The sequence below is a fragment of the Jaculus jaculus genome, chromosome 7 (genome assembly GCF_020740685.1).
Source record: "Jaculus jaculus isolate mJacJac1 chromosome 7, mJacJac1.mat.Y.cur, whole genome shotgun sequence".
In the NCBI taxonomy this organism is placed as follows: Eukaryota; Metazoa; Chordata; class Mammalia; order Rodentia; family Dipodidae; genus Jaculus; species Jaculus jaculus.
The window spans coordinates 59,303,939-59,326,456 of NC_059108.1; the positions used below are offsets into that span (position 1 = coordinate 59,303,939).

General features: G+C 34.1%; 1 protein-coding gene across 7 annotated transcripts in view; it reads left to right on the forward strand.

Annotated features, from left to right (window-relative positions):
- Positions 1–22,518, forward strand: part of Epha7 (EPH receptor A7) — a 181,744-nt gene that overhangs the window by 949 nt on the left and 158,277 nt on the right. For all 7 annotated transcript variants that reach the window (XM_004663653.2, XM_004663654.2, XM_004663655.2 and 4 more), the window contains exons 2-3: positions 2,806–2,870; positions 6,200–6,869. In XM_004663653.2, coding sequence (XP_004663710.2) covers positions 2,806–2,870; positions 6,200–6,869 — 735 coding nt within the window. The remainder of the gene's footprint in view (positions 1–2,805; positions 2,871–6,199; positions 6,870–22,518) is intronic.

Genomic DNA, 22,518 nt, shown 5'->3' on the forward strand with positions numbered 1-22,518 from the left:
TGGACACGCCTGCGTATGGTTATTTTTCCTTCGTCTCCTTTGAACCATTGACAAAAGGTAAAATACCTTTTGGTGCCTGTAGTTGGAGCTGGGGAAAAATAAATCCCGGCAATGGAAGTGTTTCTGAGCAGTGGTACAATACCCGCATCCGAGCTGGGTATCTAAGGTTAGCGACCGGGTATTTTAAAGCAGGATTGCCAGAATTGCTTGTTCCTAGGGTGCAGACTAATCTGTTACATTTAGGTCACGGTAGTCATAAAGAGAGGTATCAGCACTCAGTGTATCTATTCCTAAAAAAGTGATTTAGCGCAGCTTTTCTTTATATCCACGTCTCAACGCTCGTCATCCACGCTCCCTCCCCCCACACGTTGTAGTCTACTTTCCAAAAGCTTGACCTTCTGACCCCATTTGCTACTCTGCAGTCTGTGTTGATGCTAAAGCCATTCAGAGAGAACCACGTCCCTGGGCTGATGGGCATGTTTGCAGATGGACGGACGTGTGCTAGACACGTTCCAAACACCTCATCCTTTCGACTCTCCTGACATTAAAAGATCACAGATACTAATTCCTGCGAACCTTGTCCTGATGGCTTCCGGCTAGCAGGGTCTGAGGAAAAGTTTGCCCGACCGCCTTGCGGCGGGAGCTCTCGCTGACGGGGGCAAGTTTGAGCTATAAATAACTGCATCACTAGGGGGAGAGGTTCCAGCAGCCCGCTCGCCTGCTCTCTCGCTCGCTCTCTTAGGTGCTGCGTGGAGAGGGCTCTGATTCCAGTAGCCCCAGCTCAGTGATTGCAAAAGATGCTTGCACGCAGGTGGAGGTGCCTGCTGCAAGCCCGGGGGCGGGCGGGAACCGTCCGGCGCTGGCATAGAGCGCGCGGGGTCGCCCGCAGCGTAGGTGCTGGGCTCCCAGCCTGGGGGCGGTGGCGACCCGGAGGTACGGGGCCCGGCGCGCTACTTCTCTCTCTGGAGGTCTGTCCCGCTGCGGGCTGCCCGGGGCCAGCGAGGCTGAAGATCCTGGCAGAGAGCAGCTGCCGCCGTCCCTCCAAGGCCGGGCTTCCCGGCAGCCTCCTCCTCCCGATGCCGGGAGCCAGGGGCCTCCGGCTCCTGAAGTGCCCAGCTCTGGCGGAAGAACGGTGGGTGCTTCTCGCGCGCCGCGCCGGTCAGTCCGCCCTGCCCCGCCTCGCCCCGCCCCGCCCCGCGGGCTGTGGCCGAGCGCCCCGGTAGTCCCGGCGCCGCTCCTCCGCTCGCGCCCGCCTGGGCGCGGGAGCCTCACTGGCAGCCGTGCGGGTCCCGCCACCTGGCCGTCTGCTGCGGGCTTCTTACTTGCCCTTTTCTTGGAGCTTGCAGCCAGCCAGCTCAGGCCATTGAGGGTAAAGGTACCGCAGGGAGGAATCCGAACCACGGAGGTCATTCTAAAGAGCCACCCAAGAAGTTCACCTCACTTTAAAATTTGTTTGGGTTTGTCAATGCAGAAACCAAAAATAAATATCTAAAAAAGGAAAGTTCACCTTGTTTTCTTGTGCTTCGCCTGTCATTGAGGTTTGGAAAAGAAATAAAACTTAAAAAATTGCTCTTCTTGAAAATCCACTAGTCAGCCGACCTTTTGATGCTCAAGTTGAAAATACAAAATCGAATTTATAAGTGATGTGCGTTTCTAACTGAAAGGACGTCAAATATTTCTTCTCCCCTATAGTCCAACCGAAAAGCTTGTGTAAAACACCACAAGCAAGCAACAAAACCCGATGTCTATGAATTTTCAGCTGCAAGGTGCAACTTACTTGTGTGACTGACTTGAAGGCAGACCAAGTGCTCCATTGTTTTCTTACCATGACACTTTTCATTACCTTTTTAAAGTGCATTTCCTCTAGTGTGACTTAACTCAATATTAAAAAAAAAAGTTTCTGTGAGCACATGTTTTCAAGTCAAAACATGAACATTTTGTTGGGGCTAATAAGCATATTCACATATATAAAAATGTTCATGATTATTTCTGTACAAGTGGATGATTTCATAAAATGCTTTAGTCACTTAAACAGTTTTTAAGTATAACAACTTATGCAAGTATGAAAGCAGTTTGATCAGTTTGTGCTTCTGAATAACTGTTAGGGAACAAAACGTCATCTTGGAAGTGTGGCATGCATTACTATGTAGTATTTTAATATATGTGAAAGCTGATGCTGGACTAGCTCAAGAATACATTCTGTAGATAACAGGCGATCTGCCTTTTCCTGAGGATATCACTTAACATAGTTTTCAGCCTTTCTGTATTAACATTAGCATAGGAGAAGACAGTATATGTGAAAGTTTTTTCCTTTCAAAAAATAAATTTCAGTACTCAAGAGGTAATAGAAAATACTGTTGGCAGAATATTACATATTGGTGACTAGCTAAAATGTAACACGGAAATTATACCTCATTACATTCAAGCTGTTGTATTTGACCAAGTTTAGAGACAGTGATTTACAAACTATGGTATGTGATACCATAAATCTTTGCAGCACATTTCAATTGAAAATTGATTTTATAGCCATGGAATAAAGCCCTCACTTTTATGTTAGTATTGCATTGTAAAATTTGTTTTAATGTTTTAATTAAAAGAATAAGTATACTACTCACATTTTGATATCTTTTCCTATTTAAAACATGAACTATACACATATGTCATTGGTCATACCAATAACCTATACATATTTCTGCATCTTAAGTCATAAAGTGTTGTTTATATAAAATTAAATTCATATGAAAATATTTAGAGGTGTATTTAAATTTTTCATGTAACATTTGGAAATAAAATTTTATTTTTCAGTACTACTACTGGATTCTAAAGCACAGCAAACAGAATTGGAATGGATTTCTTCTCCACCTAGTGGGGTAGGTACTTCTAAAATATCCTTAGTATCAGCTCTGTTTCAAAGTAAGAAAGAATACCTTTCTGTTCTCCCCAGGGGGATTATTCACATTAATATACTTAAACTGTTTTAATTTTAAATATATTGTTTAATATTTGCTTTTTAAAAATGAGACATTGAATTCTTTGTGTATAGATGTATACTTACAAGTTTGGGATGTGGCAAATATATCCTTATCCTCTTGGTCTCTTGAGTTCTTAATATGAGTAGAATTACACCTTTGGGTTTGGAGTTATAAATGCTAATAGATAATATTTCTGTTCATAAACCCAACTTTAGACCACTTTAGAGTCTTTGTGCTTCTGTCTTACAATCATCAGTTAGGTTCTATGTAATTCTTACAAACAGTCTCTCTTACTCTTAAAAAAATAGTTTTTGGCATCATTCAAAACATGTTCCAAAATGTAGCTACAAAACTTAAACACTCAATATTGTGGCATAAGATTTGCTGTGAGGTGTTCAGTTCTTCACTTTTATATCATGTGCTGTTACTAAGGGGAGCAATGGAAGAAAGATATCCATGTTACAGTAAAATGCTGCTCCATAAATATGAGCTAATATTAGACAATAAAAATCTGTCACCATACAACTAACCCCTAAAACTTTTAAAGTATTTTTCATATATTCAAAAAGATTCCTGTCTTATTTCTGACAATGAGATAGAGAACATTCTTCATTCCTGAAATAAGATTTCAAAAAGGAGAAAAAAAATCAGTGTTGCCAAAGTTTATCTTTTAATACGGGGGGAAATTTGGGATCAAAGAAGCATGAAATATGTGAGGATTTTTACAGAGAAAATAAGGAAAGTCAGAGATTTCCGAGCAAAGAACAAAGTCATCAAGTCAATATATCATGAATGAGAAGTCAGTATAAGAATGTAGCTGAGAAGATTTAAATATGCTTAAAGTATTCAAAGTTTCCATTGAATTAATTTCTGAGAAGTTACCTAAGAGTTCATATTCTGGTCATCTGTATTGGTCAAAAGAAATTAAGAAAATGAGACAAATACTTTACCCATTAATTGTGAAAGTGTACTGAATTTGAGGTATGAGTATAATATTTTCATTTAATATGAACTAGTTAGAGATATATCCCTGAAAAAAAAAATATACCTTTCTTGACCTATAATGACAGATGTAGCTCATTTTCTACCATCCATCAATTAAAAAAGTAGAAATATAGGATGTTTTATATAAGAAGTTAACTGATAAATGATTGCAATAATTCTTCCATGTAATTCACGACATGAGAATTAGGATTATCAGTGTTATCTCCATCTCAAATGGGCATTTCATCAGTCCAAAAAATGTTGAGTTCAAAGTTAACCCAATGTGTTTGTCTCTATCATATCAATATGGGACAGTACGACCAACAACACTTTACTTATGTCATACAGATTTATTTGTTGACATGTGGTTAATATGGATATGTCACTAACAGAATTATTGAAAATATTTTGTAAGCATGCTATAAAAATGCAAAATATGAATTAAGACATCTTTCCCTATGGAAATTTGAGGTCTTAAAATATGATAATAAAGCAAAGTTTGCATTAGATACATTCCTTAGCCTCACAATTTGTTACTTATCTTTTTTTTTAATGTTCTTGACAATTTCTCAAGTTTTAAAATAAACCAAAATATGAACTGAATTTTACAGGTAGCCAAACTGGCTTTTAGAAAATAAAATAGAGTAAAATATTTATTCTTGAAGTTAGATCAAGGAATTCTTGAGATATATTCCTTAACAATAATTAATCCCTAGTTCTTCCAACTAAAGAAGTGTTAGAAATAGTGTCATTTACCTTTGGACCTTTTGGTTTTTTGGCAGGTATCATTACTACTTTTACTTTTCTTAGTAGCTGATAAAGGAGACTAAAAATTAAGGCATCCATGGCTGAATGTGGGTGTTTTCCCGAGCTCCATTCACACAGACTCCAAGCATCTAACTGAAGCAGAGGGAACACACACATGGTTATCTAGTCAAAAATAAAATTGTGTAAAGGAAAAGCAGACCATGGCAACTGGTTCTTTGCTCTCCAGAGGACTGGGATGATATTAGGCTGTTGAAGTGTTGAACATCAGCATAGTTCTTTACAAGAAGTTTCTGAATTGTGATGACCTGCAAATTGCAAGCTCTATTAATTTTCAAAGAACCAATTTTAAAATTAGATATTAATATTGTAAAGACCATTTAAATAAATTGATTCTTATTGATCACCAAATGGTCTTGAAAAATATTATTTGGAAACATCTTTTCTGAAAACAATAGTTGAAATATCAAATGCTTCATGACTTCAAGCTTGAAATGTCCAATATTTTTTGTTTCATTATTTTAATTGCAAAAGTGAGTATAAGTAGGTGCTTCACTATTCAGATATCCTAAATATACAGTGGAAAAATCTTCAGTAGTAAGAATAACATAATGACTATTTTGGGCTTTTAAGGTTATTAGGTGTAGTGAATTTATTTGGTATAAGCAGTGATATTACCTATAATTCATTAAGCTTTGAAATTGTTGCTAATCTTTTCTTTTTTTGTGAAAATTTATAATATGGACTTGTATGCTGTATCTATTGTGTCAGAATATGGATGAGTATTTTAAAGTATCTTAAGCCCAGCTTTCCAATAGGTCATGTACATTTGGTGTCTGTTGAAGGCAGTTTGTTTATAAGGATGAATTACTATTTCAAAACTAGTTGTTTGTTATTCTGTGACATTAAATATAATTTAACATATGATATTAAAATACATGATTAGCTCTGTAGAATGTTACTTCCTCGTATTTCATTTTGAAAAGATTGTAAAACACTTCACATTATAAGTAGCAACATGCCCTTGAATGTGTTTTATTCAGATCTCTTCCCATCTTCCCCATATGTGTAGGTAATTGCTAGTTTACTTTAATAGATACTTAAAATGTCAAGTTATTAGCAGTTCTGCTTTGTATCCATATGTATATGGTTTAAATGGTAATTGAAATAAATAATCATGAGCCTAAACCTGTAAAAGTTATAATTTCACTGGGGAATGTAGGCATAAGCAAACATGTGAGCAGAAATGTTAGTACACTTGCAAGCAGATGTTAAACAAAATAAAATACTTTCTGTGTGTTCAAACACCCAAACAGCCTGACTGATTGTCCACCACCCAGATGCATTACCAGCGAGAAGCCTATCTCTCTAAGTTTCTATAATCACACTTATGATACAGGAAAGATTCCTCATGTGCTTTGGAAAAATCCCGCTGCTTTTTGCTGAAAGACTAATGAACTTTTTGTTTTAAATTATAGTGGGAAGAAATTAGTGGTTTGGATGAGAACTATACTCCGATAAGAACATACCAGGTGTGCCAGGTCATGGAGCCCAACCAAAACAACTGGCTGCGGACTAACTGGATTTCAAAAGGCAATGCACAAAGGATTTTTGTAGAATTGAAATTTACCCTGAGGGATTGTAACAGTCTTCCTGGAGTTCTGGGAACTTGCAAGGAAACCTTTAATTTGTACTATTATGAAACAGACTACGACACTGGCCGGAATATAAGGGAAAACCTCTATGTGAAAATAGACACCATTGCTGCGGATGAAAGTTTTACACAAGGTGACCTTGGTGAAAGAAAGATGAAGCTTAACACTGAGGTGAGAGAGATTGGACCTTTGTCCAAAAAGGGATTCTATCTTGCCTTTCAGGATGTAGGGGCTTGCATAGCTTTGGTTTCTGTCAAAGTATACTACAAGAAGTGCTGGTCCATTATTGAGAACTTGGCTGTCTTTCCAGATACAGTGACTGGTTCAGAATTTTCCTCTTTAGTTGAGGTTCGAGGGACATGTGTCAGCAGTGCTGAGGAAGAGGCAGAAAACTCCCCCAGGATGCACTGCAGTGCAGAAGGAGAGTGGTTAGTGCCCATTGGAAAGTGTATCTGCAAAGCAGGCTATCAGCAAAAAGGGGACACCTGTGAACGTAAGTAATGCTCTTGAAATTCAACTTTGCAATTTCCCTATTTTTATATCAGATGTTTTACATAGCAAATTCAGATTTTTTGTATCATCTCTTCAGCTCATTTGCTCTTAAAGTCACTATTGAACTTAGTAGTGATATCTTCATTAAAAGTATGTAGTAAATATTAGTGATAATAGCAGTTGCTAATTTTATTTGTCTTATCTATTTTTGCTGATAGAGAAGGCGTCATTGGGCTATGTTGTGTAACAGAGATAGCCAGACAGTTCAGCCTGAGAAGACTGTAGTAATGTTACCAGGATTTGATGAAATGGGATTTCTCTAGTTTTTAGGCTCACATTTTCTGGACCTTTAATTAGTACCAAACAGAAGGTTTGGTGGTTGCTACTGATATTCAGGGTAAAAAAAAAAAATTAAAATGTTTAGAATTATTGTAAATTTCCATAAATTTGGTGGAAAGTCATCAATTTTTTTTTAGTAAATCTCTAGTTACTTCTACCAACAATATAATTCTTTTCTGTCCAGAAAGAATAAAATGGTGTTCTGATAAGTCATGTTTTAGTGGATTTTTGTGATAGGGTCCAAAGTTAAGTCTGCATTATCACACTGTATCAACTGTATTGTTCTGTGTGCTATAAAATAATAATAGCATATAAGTTCATACATCTGTTTTTGTTTTCATGAAAACTAGATTTTTTCTTACATTGTGTTATATGATCCAATTATTCACCAACAATTTTCTATTTAAAATATAGACCTTTAATACTCATAAATATTTTTCTAGTTTTAGGTCCTGAAAAATACAGAGTTATGCTTCCCATATTCTCTTTAACTTATAGTTTATAAAGCATAACAATTCCCTAAAATGGCTTTCATTCATTGTATATACTTCTAAGACAACAGTATATTTTATTATTTCCAATTCCTAATGCAGTTAGAGATTACTAAAGCTAATAATAATTATTATAACTAAATTTTCTTGGTTATATACTGTATGCAGTCATTTTCCTATGTGTTTTTTATATATATGCTTATTTAATGAGGGTGGTGTCATTATCATGTCTGTTTTACACAGTGGAAAATCGAGTTTACAAAAGGCAAATAGCTTGCTTGCTGCTACTTTAATATTACTTGTCTTAGTCTGGATTCCAATCTAGCACATTTTGACACAGGACTTGGACTGTTAGGTTCTCATTCTCATCAAAAAACAAGGGAAAACATTAGCAAATAATGTATCCCACTTGGTAGCATGATGCCCCCATATATTCTATATAAATCACATTACTTCCAATAAAATTCTCATTCTATTTGAGTATATATGTATATGCACACACACACATATATACATATTTAAAAAATTAGATCTGTAATATATGGTTCAGTTACATGTGGTTCTCTGTCTTTTGAAAAGTGGCATTCTAAATTGAGATAAGCTAGAAGCATAATTTACATACTAGATTTCAGAAATGTAAAAGAAGAATCACATATATAGTTAGTAATTTTTAATGCAAACTAGAATCATATTTTAGATATATTGGGTTAAATTTAACTCAACATTAAAACTAATTTCAAGCAGGGTGTGTTGATACATGCCTGTTATTCTGGCACTGGACTGGCTAAGGCAGGAAGGTCACAAATTAAAGGCCTGTCAAAAGACACATAGCAAATTCCAACCCAGTCAGGGATATCCAGCGCTAGATTGTTTCAAGAAAACAATAACAAAAAATAATTTGAGATATCTGTTTTTCTTCTCTTTAACATAGCTGTAAGACATTTTAAGATTGCTTTTGTGACTCACATCATGCCATCGTTGAGTTACTTGTTAGATGTTGTAACTGGGCAGGTTTTTTTTTTTTTTTTTTTTCTTTTCCAGTTCTGTTTGCTGAGTTAAATGCATGATGAGAGTGATCACTAGGAGTGCAGAACAGTCATGGCCCAGTGCTCAGTTACTACCTGCCCCAGATGACACTACAAAATGACCTGAGCAAACAAAAGGAGTAGCTGTAGACTTGGGTTCCACATGCAAATATAGCATCTTGTTATACCCCTGCAGGATTCAGCCTGGGAAGCATTGGCCTCTTTTCCATCCCTCTCCAGTAGTATTTGTGATCAAGTAGGAAACACTGCAGATTCCATATGTGGGACCAAAAAAGGATAAAGATTTACCACTTCTCCTATGCAGAATATAATCTCACTGGATAAGTACAGTTTTATTCCTAGTAATAAGTTAAATGCAAAGCATTGGTCTCAGTAAGTATGAATAAATAAGTTATTGGGAAGTGATGATGGACCCAAAGGTCATGGTTACCTAAAACTTTTGGAAACACTGATACAGAATTATCTCTAAAACAGCTGGTTTAAATATTATGCAGATCTCAGTTGACATGAAAGTAACATTTAAGTTTAATAGAAGTAAAAGTATGAAAAATAAGAAACAGCATATATACTATGTGTGTGTGTGTGTGTGTGTGTGTGTGTGTGTGTGTGTGTTTAAATTTAAATTTGAGAGAAGACTGGGCAATAACATTAGAGGTCCTGCCACTTTAAGATTTTAAAATGTTAATGAAAATTAGTTTTTGTTTTATTTTGTGTAAATTAATAGGAAATATCTGAGAACTATACATTTAAATGGACAGTTTAGTAGTCTTTTACCATAGTAAACTGTTTTTAGCCATAATAAACATATTTACCGTGGGGGAAGGCTCAGATTTCTTCCAAGTGAGCAAAATCATCTTGTTAAATTTGGTGCTATTATAGTTAAATTTCTTTGGCTTTAAGAATTGAAACCATATTTCAGTACCAAAAATATTGTTACCTGCAAACTATTCTTAAGGTCCCTAAAGTAAAATAAAATGACTTCATGGTCCCCTTTTTTAAATGCTTCCTCAGAGTAGGTAGAACTCAGAATTCATAGTAAGCTTTCAATTTTTAAAAGACAGCTGAAGGAAGCAAGATGCCTTTTCATGTCTTTATATGGGCAGTGTTATAAATCAAGGAAATTGTTTATGACATAAATTTCATAGTTGTAGCTTGTGATATTGACAAAGATATTAAATACCTTATGCTTGACTACGGCACTGTGTTCATTTACAAAAACACTTTTTTCCCTGGCCCAACTCCAGTGCATTGCTGTTCAAGTACTTGCCTCTGGATTCAGTCCAGGGCTGCCTTTATAATATTCCTCCTGTTTCCTTTCAATGATCCTGTGAAGAGTTGGAAAACAAATCCAGTCCCATATTGAGGAACACTAATGTTTCGAGAGGGGATTCTGGTGAGTCCCTAGCCAAATGAAACTAGTTAGCCATTTAAAGACAAGTTTATTTGGGTACTGTCTGTAGTGTTAAGACATTGTGATATTTGTTACAGGAGCAGATGAAATATGAACGATTATAAAAACTGATCAGATTTTATCACTTGATTTAAGAAGTGATTCCATTTCTAAGGACAAATGTTTTCATCTACTGATATACAGAGATTGTCTAATATAATTGTGTTTAGGAAAGCAGATCCTTGCGGTTATTTTAAAATATATGAGTTCAGTTAGCAGGCTTTTATGGTCAACTTTTCTTTTTAAAACTTACCTTTAGATTTCAGCTTTTATAAAAACTACTAAAATCTTCTTAGAGGCTTGTCATCTTAAAATTTGAGAATAGATTTTATTGTTTTACATATATACATATTATGAGAACATTAATGAAGTTGTACCCTGCAATATGTTTGAATTTTTATAAATTTAACTTTTGCATAATTTTTTTTTCACTTAGGAACGATAAATGATATTTGGCTAGATATGGAGCTGGGTTTTTAAACTTAGATTTCTGTAGGTAATTTGCAGTAAATGCTAAACAGTCACCTCCATTTTCTCCTTTAATCATTCCCACTTCTTAGTTTCGGTCTCTGTTGGAAGACTGAAGCTGAAAGATAATAACTAGCAGCAGATGAGATAAAAATATAAAAATGTGATTGCCAGTCTGTCCTTCCTCCAGTTGCATCACATTGTTCCCAAAAATCTATTCAACTGGGAGATCTTAGATACTGTAGAACTAATTACATTTTTATTTAAGTTTCATGGTTAAATAATTGTTGTACTCATTAATACTAAGTATTAAAAAATATTTCTGATTTGTAACATAAAAATACATGTAATCCTAATTGTAAAAACTCAGATATAATATAGATTATATGAAAATACAGAAATGTTATGTTTGCCATATTTATATTGTTTAACATAATTTTTTTGAAATTCAAATAATATCTTTATAATTTTTATTATAAAGGATTTCTTCCTAACTATTTCTTGTTATCCATTGATAGGTTAAAAAGTACATCATTTTAATAATACATAATTATACATACCATTCTAGAAATTAAAACCTGCATTTAATTTAATAGCATTAGTAATGCTTAAAATCAATTTCTTGCTTGCATTTTTGCAACTTAGGTTTTATTTTCACAAACAACTATTATGTAATTTGTAATATAAGGTTCTGTGATAAATAAACAATCCTTTAAATATAATGCATTTATAAATAAGTATATAAAGAGAAATATAAAATATACTGTCAGGTCAATCATTCAGACAATAGAATCATAGAATTTTAAAATTCGGGATCCACAATGTACAAGATGTGGAAAAGTAGGACATGCTCTCTACACTTCAATTTCTTAAGTATAAAACAGGGCAAATATAAATAGGCCTTCCTTCATAGGGGTCTTTTCAGAACTGCATGAGATAATACATATTAGTACCCTAAGAATAGTATCTGGGACATTGGAAATAATCAATGGATGCTTAATGTTAGCTATTGTTAATAATGCAGAAAGGAGTTTCAAGAAATCTTATAGAAATGAATGAACATATGTAACAGGCTGTACATAGCTAAAACATCCTGTAATTCAGTAATCTACCTTTAATAGTTTACTAAAGAGGGCACTTAAATAAAAGAAATTTCATACATAGCCACTTTCCAGTGATGTGTGTATGTCTTAACGTATTGGAAATAGCTTGAATGTCCAAAGGTACAGTTTACCACCTTGGTTGAAGTTTTTAAAATACTAGTAATTGTATGCAGGACTTTTGAATTGCCTTAATAATCTTGAACAAAGAAAATAAAAAGCCAGGCATGGTGGCACATGCCTTTAATCCCTGCATTTAGGAGGCAGTGGTAGGTGGATTACTGTGAGTTCAAAGCCACTCGAGACTACATAGTGAATTCCAGATTAGCCTGGACTAGAGTGAAGCCCTCCCTAGGGTGGAGGGAAGTAAAAAAAATAAAAACTTGCAGTCATATTTGCTTTGAATTTTGCAAAATATACCAAGTGAAATCATAACCATATCGTAATTGTAATACTGATGCTATAACAGTGGTGGGATTTTGAGTCTTTTTTTGTTGGGATTTTAAGACTCAAGAAAATGAGATTTTGTAATTATATCTAATTAATTATAATCATTAGTTATAATTAACCTTATAGCTCAAACAAAGACAACTTGAATTATCTTCAAAATACTGGCCTTAAAAGGATGCTAGCTTTTCTGTAAAACGTGTGCTTGGGTAATGTAGCAGTAGTACTTCTAAAAATGATATAAAAGGAGGAAAATCCAATGCCTTTGATAAAAACAGCTTCTAGGTTTAATTTGCTTATTTTTATCTTTTTATTTTTTAGTTTATAATGACAGCCAAATGTGGTTTTCACTTGTATTGGTATACTACATAGGGAAGTATTACTAAGTCATTCAGCCTAATAGATACCATTACCTAGTTTAAGGAGTACAACATAATAATTAAATTGTTAACAAACTGATCGATAGTTATGCAAGTTGTGACTCTTATGCATATGTATGATGTCTATATGAACTTTTAATGCAAGGAAATGGAAGGATGGTGAGGCTGGTTTAAGAACCTACTATGAAAGGGAGTTGATGGCTCTTTAGTCAGGGTACTTTATAGAGGACCTTTTTATGTATTGCAAAAAACATAAAAATAAACTTCCAAAACAATTTTAAAGGTCATATAAATCTGGACATTTTCTTTCTTCCATAATCAGTTCATTTGTCTCATTCTAAATATTCTAGGCATACTGTCTGTTTTTGCATCTCTTTCCTGCTCTGCTCTTCAGATGGCAATGGGAGTGTGGATACAGAGCACTGTATGTGTCCTATCCTTTTACTCTGTGGAAGCTTCCTGTTACTAGTTACACATCAAACTTCCTCTTTGGCAGATTGGCATTTAAAGTCCTCCCATCTTCCTTGAGCATCACTTCTAACTTCCTGTCAAATATTTGTTATTGCTGAGGTCCAAACTTAGTTTACTTAATACTTGGCTGTCACTCTTAACACATTTCTGTGATGCCCCAGAGTATTTGACTCTAGATCATTGCTGCAATCCCTCCTCACCCTTGAGGAAGTATCCCCACTTTCTTTGGTGACCTGTGTTCTCCAAGTTCTAGTGGTACTTACTGGCAGTGCCATTCCCTGGTTCTTCCCATGCTTGTACCCTTTTTAGTGCCATGTCTTTTCCTTAGTGCCATGTCTTTTCCTGTGGTCTCCCTATAGTGTTAGCCAGATTAGCCTTGGATATGAAATTTATATTGTCAAATGAAATGTTACCCACTTATTTCAATAATATCTCCTTTTGAATGCACATAATTGTCATTCCTCATTGAATCTTACCATGGTATCTGATTTTACATATTCATATTTATGATTTATTAGTAATTACTTTTCCCCTAACAATATTTACAATTATATCTTATGGTATTAGAATCATACCTATCATAGTACTCAGTGCAGGTCCATGGTCCACCTTAGTCTGCATTCAATGAATATTTATAAGCTTTCTTAAATATTTAGTCATAATGTACCAAGTGCTGAGGTCAGGTTTTATTTCAAATTCATGTCACTGTTTAATGTTTTATTGAATGTGCCTAGTCTCCATGAGTACTCTTAACTTTGTGAGCAGGAGAATCCTTTATTATATTTCATTTTTCTCATAGTGTACCAAGATGTTTTGCTAATGACTTCACATGAAACACTCTGCTCATAACCTTAGAATTTTTGAGAAAATAGTGTCACTATCTCTTTATTGTCACATTACTATTTTTCCAGTTTTTTAATACATCTTTCTTTTCACCTTCTTTTTCTTTCCTTTGATGGAATGAGGGTCATTTCATTCTCATCACTACTGTCAACATCTTTAGACGCAGGAAGATCTAAGAAACCAAAAACATTGTCTAAATTAAGAAAGTTTAAAGTATGTTTATATTTTTCTTCTGTGAAACAATGATTTTCTGTTATGAAATTCTATTGTCTTGCTTTCAGATTATATACTTTAAATTTTTTAATTTTCAGTTTCAAAATGAATGAAAATAAAAATAAAATATGGAAGTCTTTATGTAAACTCTTTTGCAAATTAAAAAGTATGAATAGTCCATATTATATCAGAACATAATTCTCATATTTGATGCTATGCCTGGATTACCTTTATAATTTTATTCTTTTTTCAAATTATTCACATTTAAAAACTCATAATACTAGTTCTATGACAGTTTTGAATAAATAATATGTAGGAATCTAGAACAGACATCCTTCCCAGGGTCCAGGTCCTCGGTCTTTCTTTCTAGAAAGAATCACTGCTTTTGTGTACTTTCCAGAGATGTTGCTCATTTTAAGTATTGAGAAAAATTGTGATACTTAAAAGAAAGAACAGCTCACAATTACAATTAGAACATAGTTGGTGTTGTTGTAATCATGCTGATCTCTGCACATCTTCCTTCTCTGTGTACATAAACAGAAAAGTGAGCATGGCATTTATTCAGTAAGCAAACAAGAAGAAGGAAAACTTGACAAAAGCAAAATAATGAAAAAAGGAAATATGAAGTTAATGTCAGATTTTTCATGACATGCATTTAGCATATGACTTCAGAATATTTATAAGTGAGCCAGCTTTAGCAAGTATATGACACCCTTTTATATTCCTAGTAGACGTTTAACTTGCCATGAATTGCTGGCAGGCAGTGTCATAATATAAATAAGTGAAATTACATTTAATATGACTTTGCTACACAATTTCTAGCCATTTCTTATAAGATAGTTATCACTTATCTACATGGTATTTTGTTTATAAGTATGTTCTATATATTATAACTATTTTGTGACAATGACATGCTCATGAGAGAAATAAACTTGACACAGATATGCACTTTGTATTTTTTTCTGAGGAAGTAAAACATAATATATGAATCAAAGAAAAAATTCAGAAATTCTTTTGATTTAACTTTGCATATCACTAGCAAAATATCTCATATATTTAGTTTTGAAGACTGGACATATGTCTTAGGATATTTATGTAAACAATATGGGTAAAGCAGAAAATCACCTGAAGAAAGATAGATTGATTGATAGATAGGTACGTACATACATATGTATGCACGTGTGTGTGTGTGTGTGTGTGTGTGTGTGTGTGTGTGTGTATTTTTTGGTTTATTTTATTTCTAGGTTTGGTTTTTGAGATAGGGTCTTTCTCTAGCTCAGGTTGACCTGGAGTTCACTCTGTAGTTTCAGGCTGGGCATGAACTCACAGTGATCTTTGTACCTGGGCTTTCCAAGACCTAGTATTAAAGGTGTGCACCATCATGCCTGGCTATTTTTATTTTTTAATCTGATAGCAGAAACAATTCGAGCTTGAGTTTATGGCAAAGTTATAACTTATGAAAATCCTACCTATCATATAAACTTTAAAAGTAACCAACACAATGTTACAACCTTAATTTCAAATGACAGCATTTCCCAGGAACCAAAATTTTGTTCATTTACTTTAAATGATTTACTAGCCTTTATTGTTTTAGGAACTCATTCAGGCTTGAAAGGACCCTTACTTTGTGTCACCTATTGAACATCTAGTTTAGTCCCTGACCTTGGATTGTGTGAGCCATTCCTGTACTAGAGATATAAACACTGAATGATGCCTGGACAAGGCAACCTATGATGATTTTATTAATAATGTATAGTGTTGATCAGATGTAATTATTTACTATGCACCTAACCTTTATTAGTGGAGTCAGATGATAAAACTTATTGTAGGGGCTGGGGAGATGGCTCAGCAGTTAAAGGCACTTGCTTGCAAAGCATGCCAGCCTGGGTTCATTTCCCCAGATCCATGTACAGGCAAATGCACATAGTAGTATATACAGCTGGAGTTCATTTCCAGGAAGAGGCCCTTTTGAACCCCTATTCTTTGCTTTCTTTTCCTGGCAAATAAATAATTGTATTTAAAAAATCTATTTAAAAGCTCCTACTGAAGGTCATTTTTCTGAAAGACAAGGTAAGAGAATTAGTATAGGTGTGGCTAGGTATGGAAAGCTATAATGTATCTAAAGATTGTATTCATATTAATGAATAAAGGCTTATTCTGAGGAAAGGCAATAGAAAAATTAGGTAACCTTAGTACACTGTCAGGTTTTCTGTGTTCTGTGTTTAATTTAATAATAGTTATTATTTTTAAATGCCTCCCATGTAGAGTGTTATACCCGGCTATTTAACAGATGAATTTTAAAAAGTCTAATGAACTCTTTAAATATTTCTTTATCTACTTGTTAACAAAGTGAAGTAACTTAGGTTACATAGTTTTTCCTTAGTTGGTCTAATCCTATAGTTTTCACATTGAAAAGAGTAGTGATATGGGATATACCCTTTGCTAAGAGAATGCATTCTTTTTAACATTACTGTTTTATGAATATTTTTGTATTCATTAAAGATATTTTTACAAGGCAATTTTAGAGTCATGCATTCTTACAGTTTATATCCTAAATATCAGAGTTTAAATCCAAACTACCTTTTAGTAAGACAGGTAGTGTGCTTATGTGTAGTACTAACAGGTAGTGAGTTTTCTGAGCACAAATCCTAGCATGCCATGGAATCTTCCCTACATAAATGTCTCACGGACATAGTAAATACGTGTTTACATTTTTATACATCTATACATGTAGCATACATGTAAATATACAAAGACACTTATGCATGTACATATACATGTGGATATATGTGCAGCTCACTCCTATCCTACCAAGAATATATAAAAAACATTACAGCATAGTGGAATAAAATTTTTTTCTCCTTGACTCATTTTTAGATTTTAAAATTGGTATGTGCTAATCTCTTAATAAAAGTGCCAAATAGTTAATTTTTTATATCTGTGTACATTACAATTAATAATCATAAAGAAGTTGAATAAATCAGAGTATAATTTTGAATTATAACATACTTTAAAAGTTTAAAAAGAAAACTACTTCAGTAATGTTTCACAAAGTGGTAAATGCATAAACTTTTTTCTTAATTTTCACATAGACATTTATGGCTTTCTCTACTATAATGTAACATTTGAAGACTGTTTATATCTTAGAAAAGAGAAATTTAATGATATATTAATATGAGGATGAAGACATTCAGTGAGGACTCTGGCTTGGTATAAGCCATCTTGCAAGAACATGAGAAAGCTGCTTGCCTTCAGAAGGGAATGCTGCTGAATATCTTCATCCTCATATTTAATACTCCTTACTTTTATCTCTGCTCTTTCTGATTTTTTCTAACTTTGAAATTTCTTTAAGCTGTCTTAGAGCACACTTTCATATATACATGAGGCAGGATCTCCCCGTATAGATCAGCTGGCCTGAACCTGCTGTGTAGCTCAGTATTACTTTGAACTTGAGATCTTTTTGCCAGCCCTGCACTCTACTGTCTCACCCTTCTAAATGCTGGGATTGTGGTTGTGCACCACCAGGCCTGGCTCTTCTTAACTAGTAAATGGATTGAAATCATGAAAGCACATCTTACTTTCTCGTTTTTTCTTTGGTTACCGAAATACAACTATGTATACTCATGGCATTTTGCTTTCCTTCCATGGTAACATTTTATATATTATAATGCAGTGATGGATATATTAATATTAAAATAAAAAACCCAATAATCTATATTATTTGCTATCATTGTGAATTTTTGATCTAATGGTGATTATCTGTTGGGTTTTGTTTGGTTTTCTTTGTGGTGCTACAGATTGAACTCAGAGCTATTCATATGCTAGAAAACACAGTACCATTAAGCTACATTTTAGTTCTTGGACTTGTGACAACATTTTGCTGTGTAACCTGTGGTGGTTTCAAAATATCAGTCCTCCTACATCTGCTTCCTGAATGCTGGGATTACATGCTTGTGTCAGGTGCTGTGTCTTTGTATCATGAATTGCACCCACAGCTTTTTGTTTATAGTAGAATTCTTAGTGGGGTTTAATAAGAAATGTAATTTTTACTTTTTTCATTATGTACAAAATTCACAGTACTAACCTTAGGCAAAAGTTTAATAAAGGGAAGTAAAAGGTAGTAATTATGATGCTATCTGGGAAAAAGTTTTTCATTTGTATTCTGACTTGTTCCATAGAAACAAGAACTGAAACTGCACTGTATTCCATGCTGAAGACAACAGTCATTGTTGCATCAATGTATGATTTCAGAATCATTATCCCTACTTAGTGAGGAGCTGTGCATATGAGTTTCTAATCAATAATGCTCTTAAGCATTAATTTTTTTAGGTCATGTATATTTACATTTGAGAGAGTTAAATGGAGACTAACAATATTGTTTACAGTAATAACTTCAGTTTGTGTGTGTATATGCATGTGTTCACTCTTAAGGGTAAATGTGTAAAAAGGGAGTTTAATTACTGACACAACTGCTTTTGATGTCTCTTTTGAAAAGATTTCTTGTCTTCATATTTTCGTGAAATTCAACAAGCTGTAAATAAATTGTGTGTTGTGTCTTTACTAAAGTATAAATATTCAGGAGCTGGTAAATGCAGTTCTTATAATCTACATCAGCTCAGAGTAAGATCGCTTGTTGAAAAAACAACTGTGATTTATGCATTAACCCACATTGAGCACAGTTTTCTTTACTGCAGCTACTTCATTTTTCTTCTTTTTCTTGTCTTTATTTTCATTCTTAATCTTCTTTTTGCGTGCGTGTGTGTGTGATGTGCATGCATGTGGAGGCAAGAGGTTAACATCTTGTGTCTTCCTCAATCTTTTTCAGCCTTATTTTTTGAGACAGACTAGCTAGCCATTAAGGTCTGCTATCCTGTCTCTGCCTCCTCATCATTGGGATTAAATGCATGTACCACCACTCCCAGTTTCTAAGTGATTGCTGGGGATCTGAGTGCAGGTCCTCACACTTGTGAAACAAGCACTTTAATGAGCCATCTTCTCCACCCCTTGTTTTTTCTTACTATTTATTTCCCAGTTATAAAACCAAAAAAGTAGAAACAGCAAACTAAGTGTGCTTTTGCACATGGCTAATCTATATTTAACATAATGTACGTTGTATTCATATAAACCCGTGAGGTGTAGGGTTATTTATTATTCATTAACATCAGTAAGTGCCTGTTGCATGCCAGTCAGAATGGAATCTGATAGAATGGTGACTTTTGATTGATGGACATATTCCCAATTTTTCATTGTTAAACTGCTTTAGTCAGTTGAAAACATACTGTCCTGGGCCCACATTTAAGACTGAATCATTGTACTGTGTTTTCATTAGAAAAGCAATTGCTTATAAGATTAGTTTTAGATTTTTAGCACTATTATCAGGTAAGAGAAATGACTACTTGCACTTTTTTTTTTTTTTTGCTGTTATTTTCTTTTATTTTGTTTTTCGAGGTAGGGTATCACTGTAACTCAGGCTGACCTGGAATTTACTATGCAGTCTCAGGGTGGCCTCGAACTCATGGCAATCCTCCTACCTCTGCCTCCCGAGTGTTGGGATTAAAGGCGTGCGCCACCACGTCCGGCATTACTTTGACTTTTAAGTCATGCAGGTTCTTGTTTCTGTTTCTTACATCTTAGAGGAAGAATATTGATTTTATTCACTTTGTTTTGTAGAAATAACTTTCTAAATAAAAGTTGCAATTTTTTACATATGTAAACATGAAATTTTTACAAATTTTCTTTAGGAAAAACTAAAAAAGAATAAAAACTGAGTATACACATTCTCTGTAGTACTAAAAATATAATGGAGTTATGTTCTTGCGTTGCTCTTTGGATAGCTTTAAGTATTGTATTTTTTTAAATTGGCCTTCCCATTTCATAAGTATACCTTTTAAAATGATAGCTGCTAACTAGTTCATATACATAGGACAAAGTGTTTACCTATCCAATTTTAATATATTTTTTTCAATTATAACTGGTTGATTTTCCTCAACCTAAATAAGTAGAATTATAAAAATATTTTAACATAGTGTTAATATTTTTTATTTCAGAGTGAAGGAAAATTGAGTATATTTTATCTTTAAGAAAAGAACTAACATGACTTAGAATTAGTACATTCTTACCTTTTCTAAAGTGAAATCTCCTTGTATTATCTTAACCTCTCATTTTAAAATGTTGAAGGTTTGTATACTTAGCATGCATATACTTACTAATTGCATAAGGTACCACATTGAGTTTTATATGAAATAATGTGACACTCTTAATATTTAGAACTTTTGAATTTTTAATATATGACTCAAAAATACATAATATCTGTAAGAATTTTTCATTATTTTATCATATGCATTTTTGATCATTGGAGTTTATGTATATTATGTATATATAATTTATATCAAATTATTCAAGCATCAGTAATAAATCTTCAAACATTAAAATAATACATGGCCCCAATATTAGAGGTTCATGCAATTTATGACCTGCTGTAGCATCTTCATTATGTATTAAATTATTTTTTTTGAATATGAAGAGCTATATCAAAATAAGAGAAAATGTTTTGAAACTCTCATTTTTCATTTATATACATTTTAAAATACAGATGTCCTTTGCTGTTTCTGTGAAGTAATTGTGTAGTGTTTTTTCCTTTCTACCAAGTAGTTCTACATATAAGTTATTTACATAATTGTTGCTACTGAAAAGCACATAGGGTTTTGATTAACCATTTAGAATCTTACAAGATTATCCATAGTAACTTTTGGCAGATAAACATTACTTTTATTGAAATGACATTGGGCAACTAAGATATATAGTTCAGCATTTCCTGCGTTAACAAGATTCTTGCCTGTCTCTTGCACCCTTTCCAAAAGACAATAGAGACACAATTACAAAAACAGACATCTGTGTCCAGGTTTAGCCAAGAAGAGTGAGATCTTGTATTTAAAAGGTAGAAGACCAATCAATGAAAATGTCTGGACCTGTTAGTACCAGTATAGCTGAACACCACTGGGAAGTCAAGGAAGAGCTTTTGTTGTAGAGACAGAAAGAGTCTCAAAGTGTGACACTTTGGGGGCAGGGTCAGCTAGGGAGATCATCCATCTTTTTCCATGGCAGCTTTCTGTCAGAAGGCTTCTCTGTTCTGTGGAGGAACTAAGCTAAGCCTCTACTGTGGACACCCACTGATTCTCAGCCAAGTGTAAATGAAGCTAATATTCACTGACCTTATGCATAGCAAATGAAGCCCTGTGTGTCATGTGAGAAATAATGTTATGTGACACTTCAAAAAGTCAGTGATGGAAAGAGTGAGAGAGAATGTGGGTGAGAGGGAGGGGGGAGACAGAATGAAAGAGAGATTGTATTGAACAAATAAGTGAAGATGTAACCTTCAGTTACTCTAGATTTTTAGTTGATTTTCACTGCAATCACAAAATTACCAATTTTGACATATATTTAGCTTTGCTCTGTTTTCATATATCATGACATTATAAAGATAGGCTGAACATGCATTTGAAGACCCCTTGTTTGACTTCCACTATCCTCTCCATTCAGTGCCCAGCCACAGAGATACAGGGGTCTGCTTCTGTTAATAAAAGCTACACATTTCAAAAATGGTTCTGATTTACATTTAAAACAAAATGAAGCATTTTTTAAATATAATTACAGAGGTGGCGTGTTCTCCTTAGAGAGCAACAGAAAGTCTGCATTTTGTTTATCAGTTTTAAGGCATTGTCTAACAGTTCTATCTTCCAGTTACTTATGTCCGTTACTATCTAATGGTCCTTTTTAGTATGTAAGCCAAGACTTTCATATGTTGCTTATCAAGGACTATGTTTTAAGTATATATTGTGAAGGAATTTCCATTAGTACTTTAAGAAATTCTCATAAAATGAGTGTAAAGCTGTAGCAGCTTTCATAAATATCCATTCTGTTCACAGTACGCAAAACAGCTGCTCTTTTTTCCTGAGTAAACATTACCATTGGCAGAAATGGAGAAACAGTTGTCACAGATATAAAACAATGATTTCAGAGAATGAGTGGAATTTCAGACTTGAGGAAAAGGTAAATTAAAGCTTAGTGTTAAATTTTCAAAGCCTCATGGAAGGTGATTTTCTGCATGGTAGATTTCATGAAAATCACCAGGACAGATCTGCATCTAATTGACATCAACCATGTTTGAACTGAAAATAAACAGTTGTAAAAGTTTTTGGAATCTGCTTATTGATTTTAACTTACCCCATCAGTCTTGTTTATTTGTTCTTATTAAAGGAGTGAGCATGTTTTTGTTCTACTGAACTTATAAAGACAGCATCTGATCAGTAAGATTTTCCTCTTAATTCCTTTTCCCCAAGTAACTAAAATCAGATGAGATCGTGCACAATTTCTTCTGGCACTGTTCCTAAACCTAATCATAC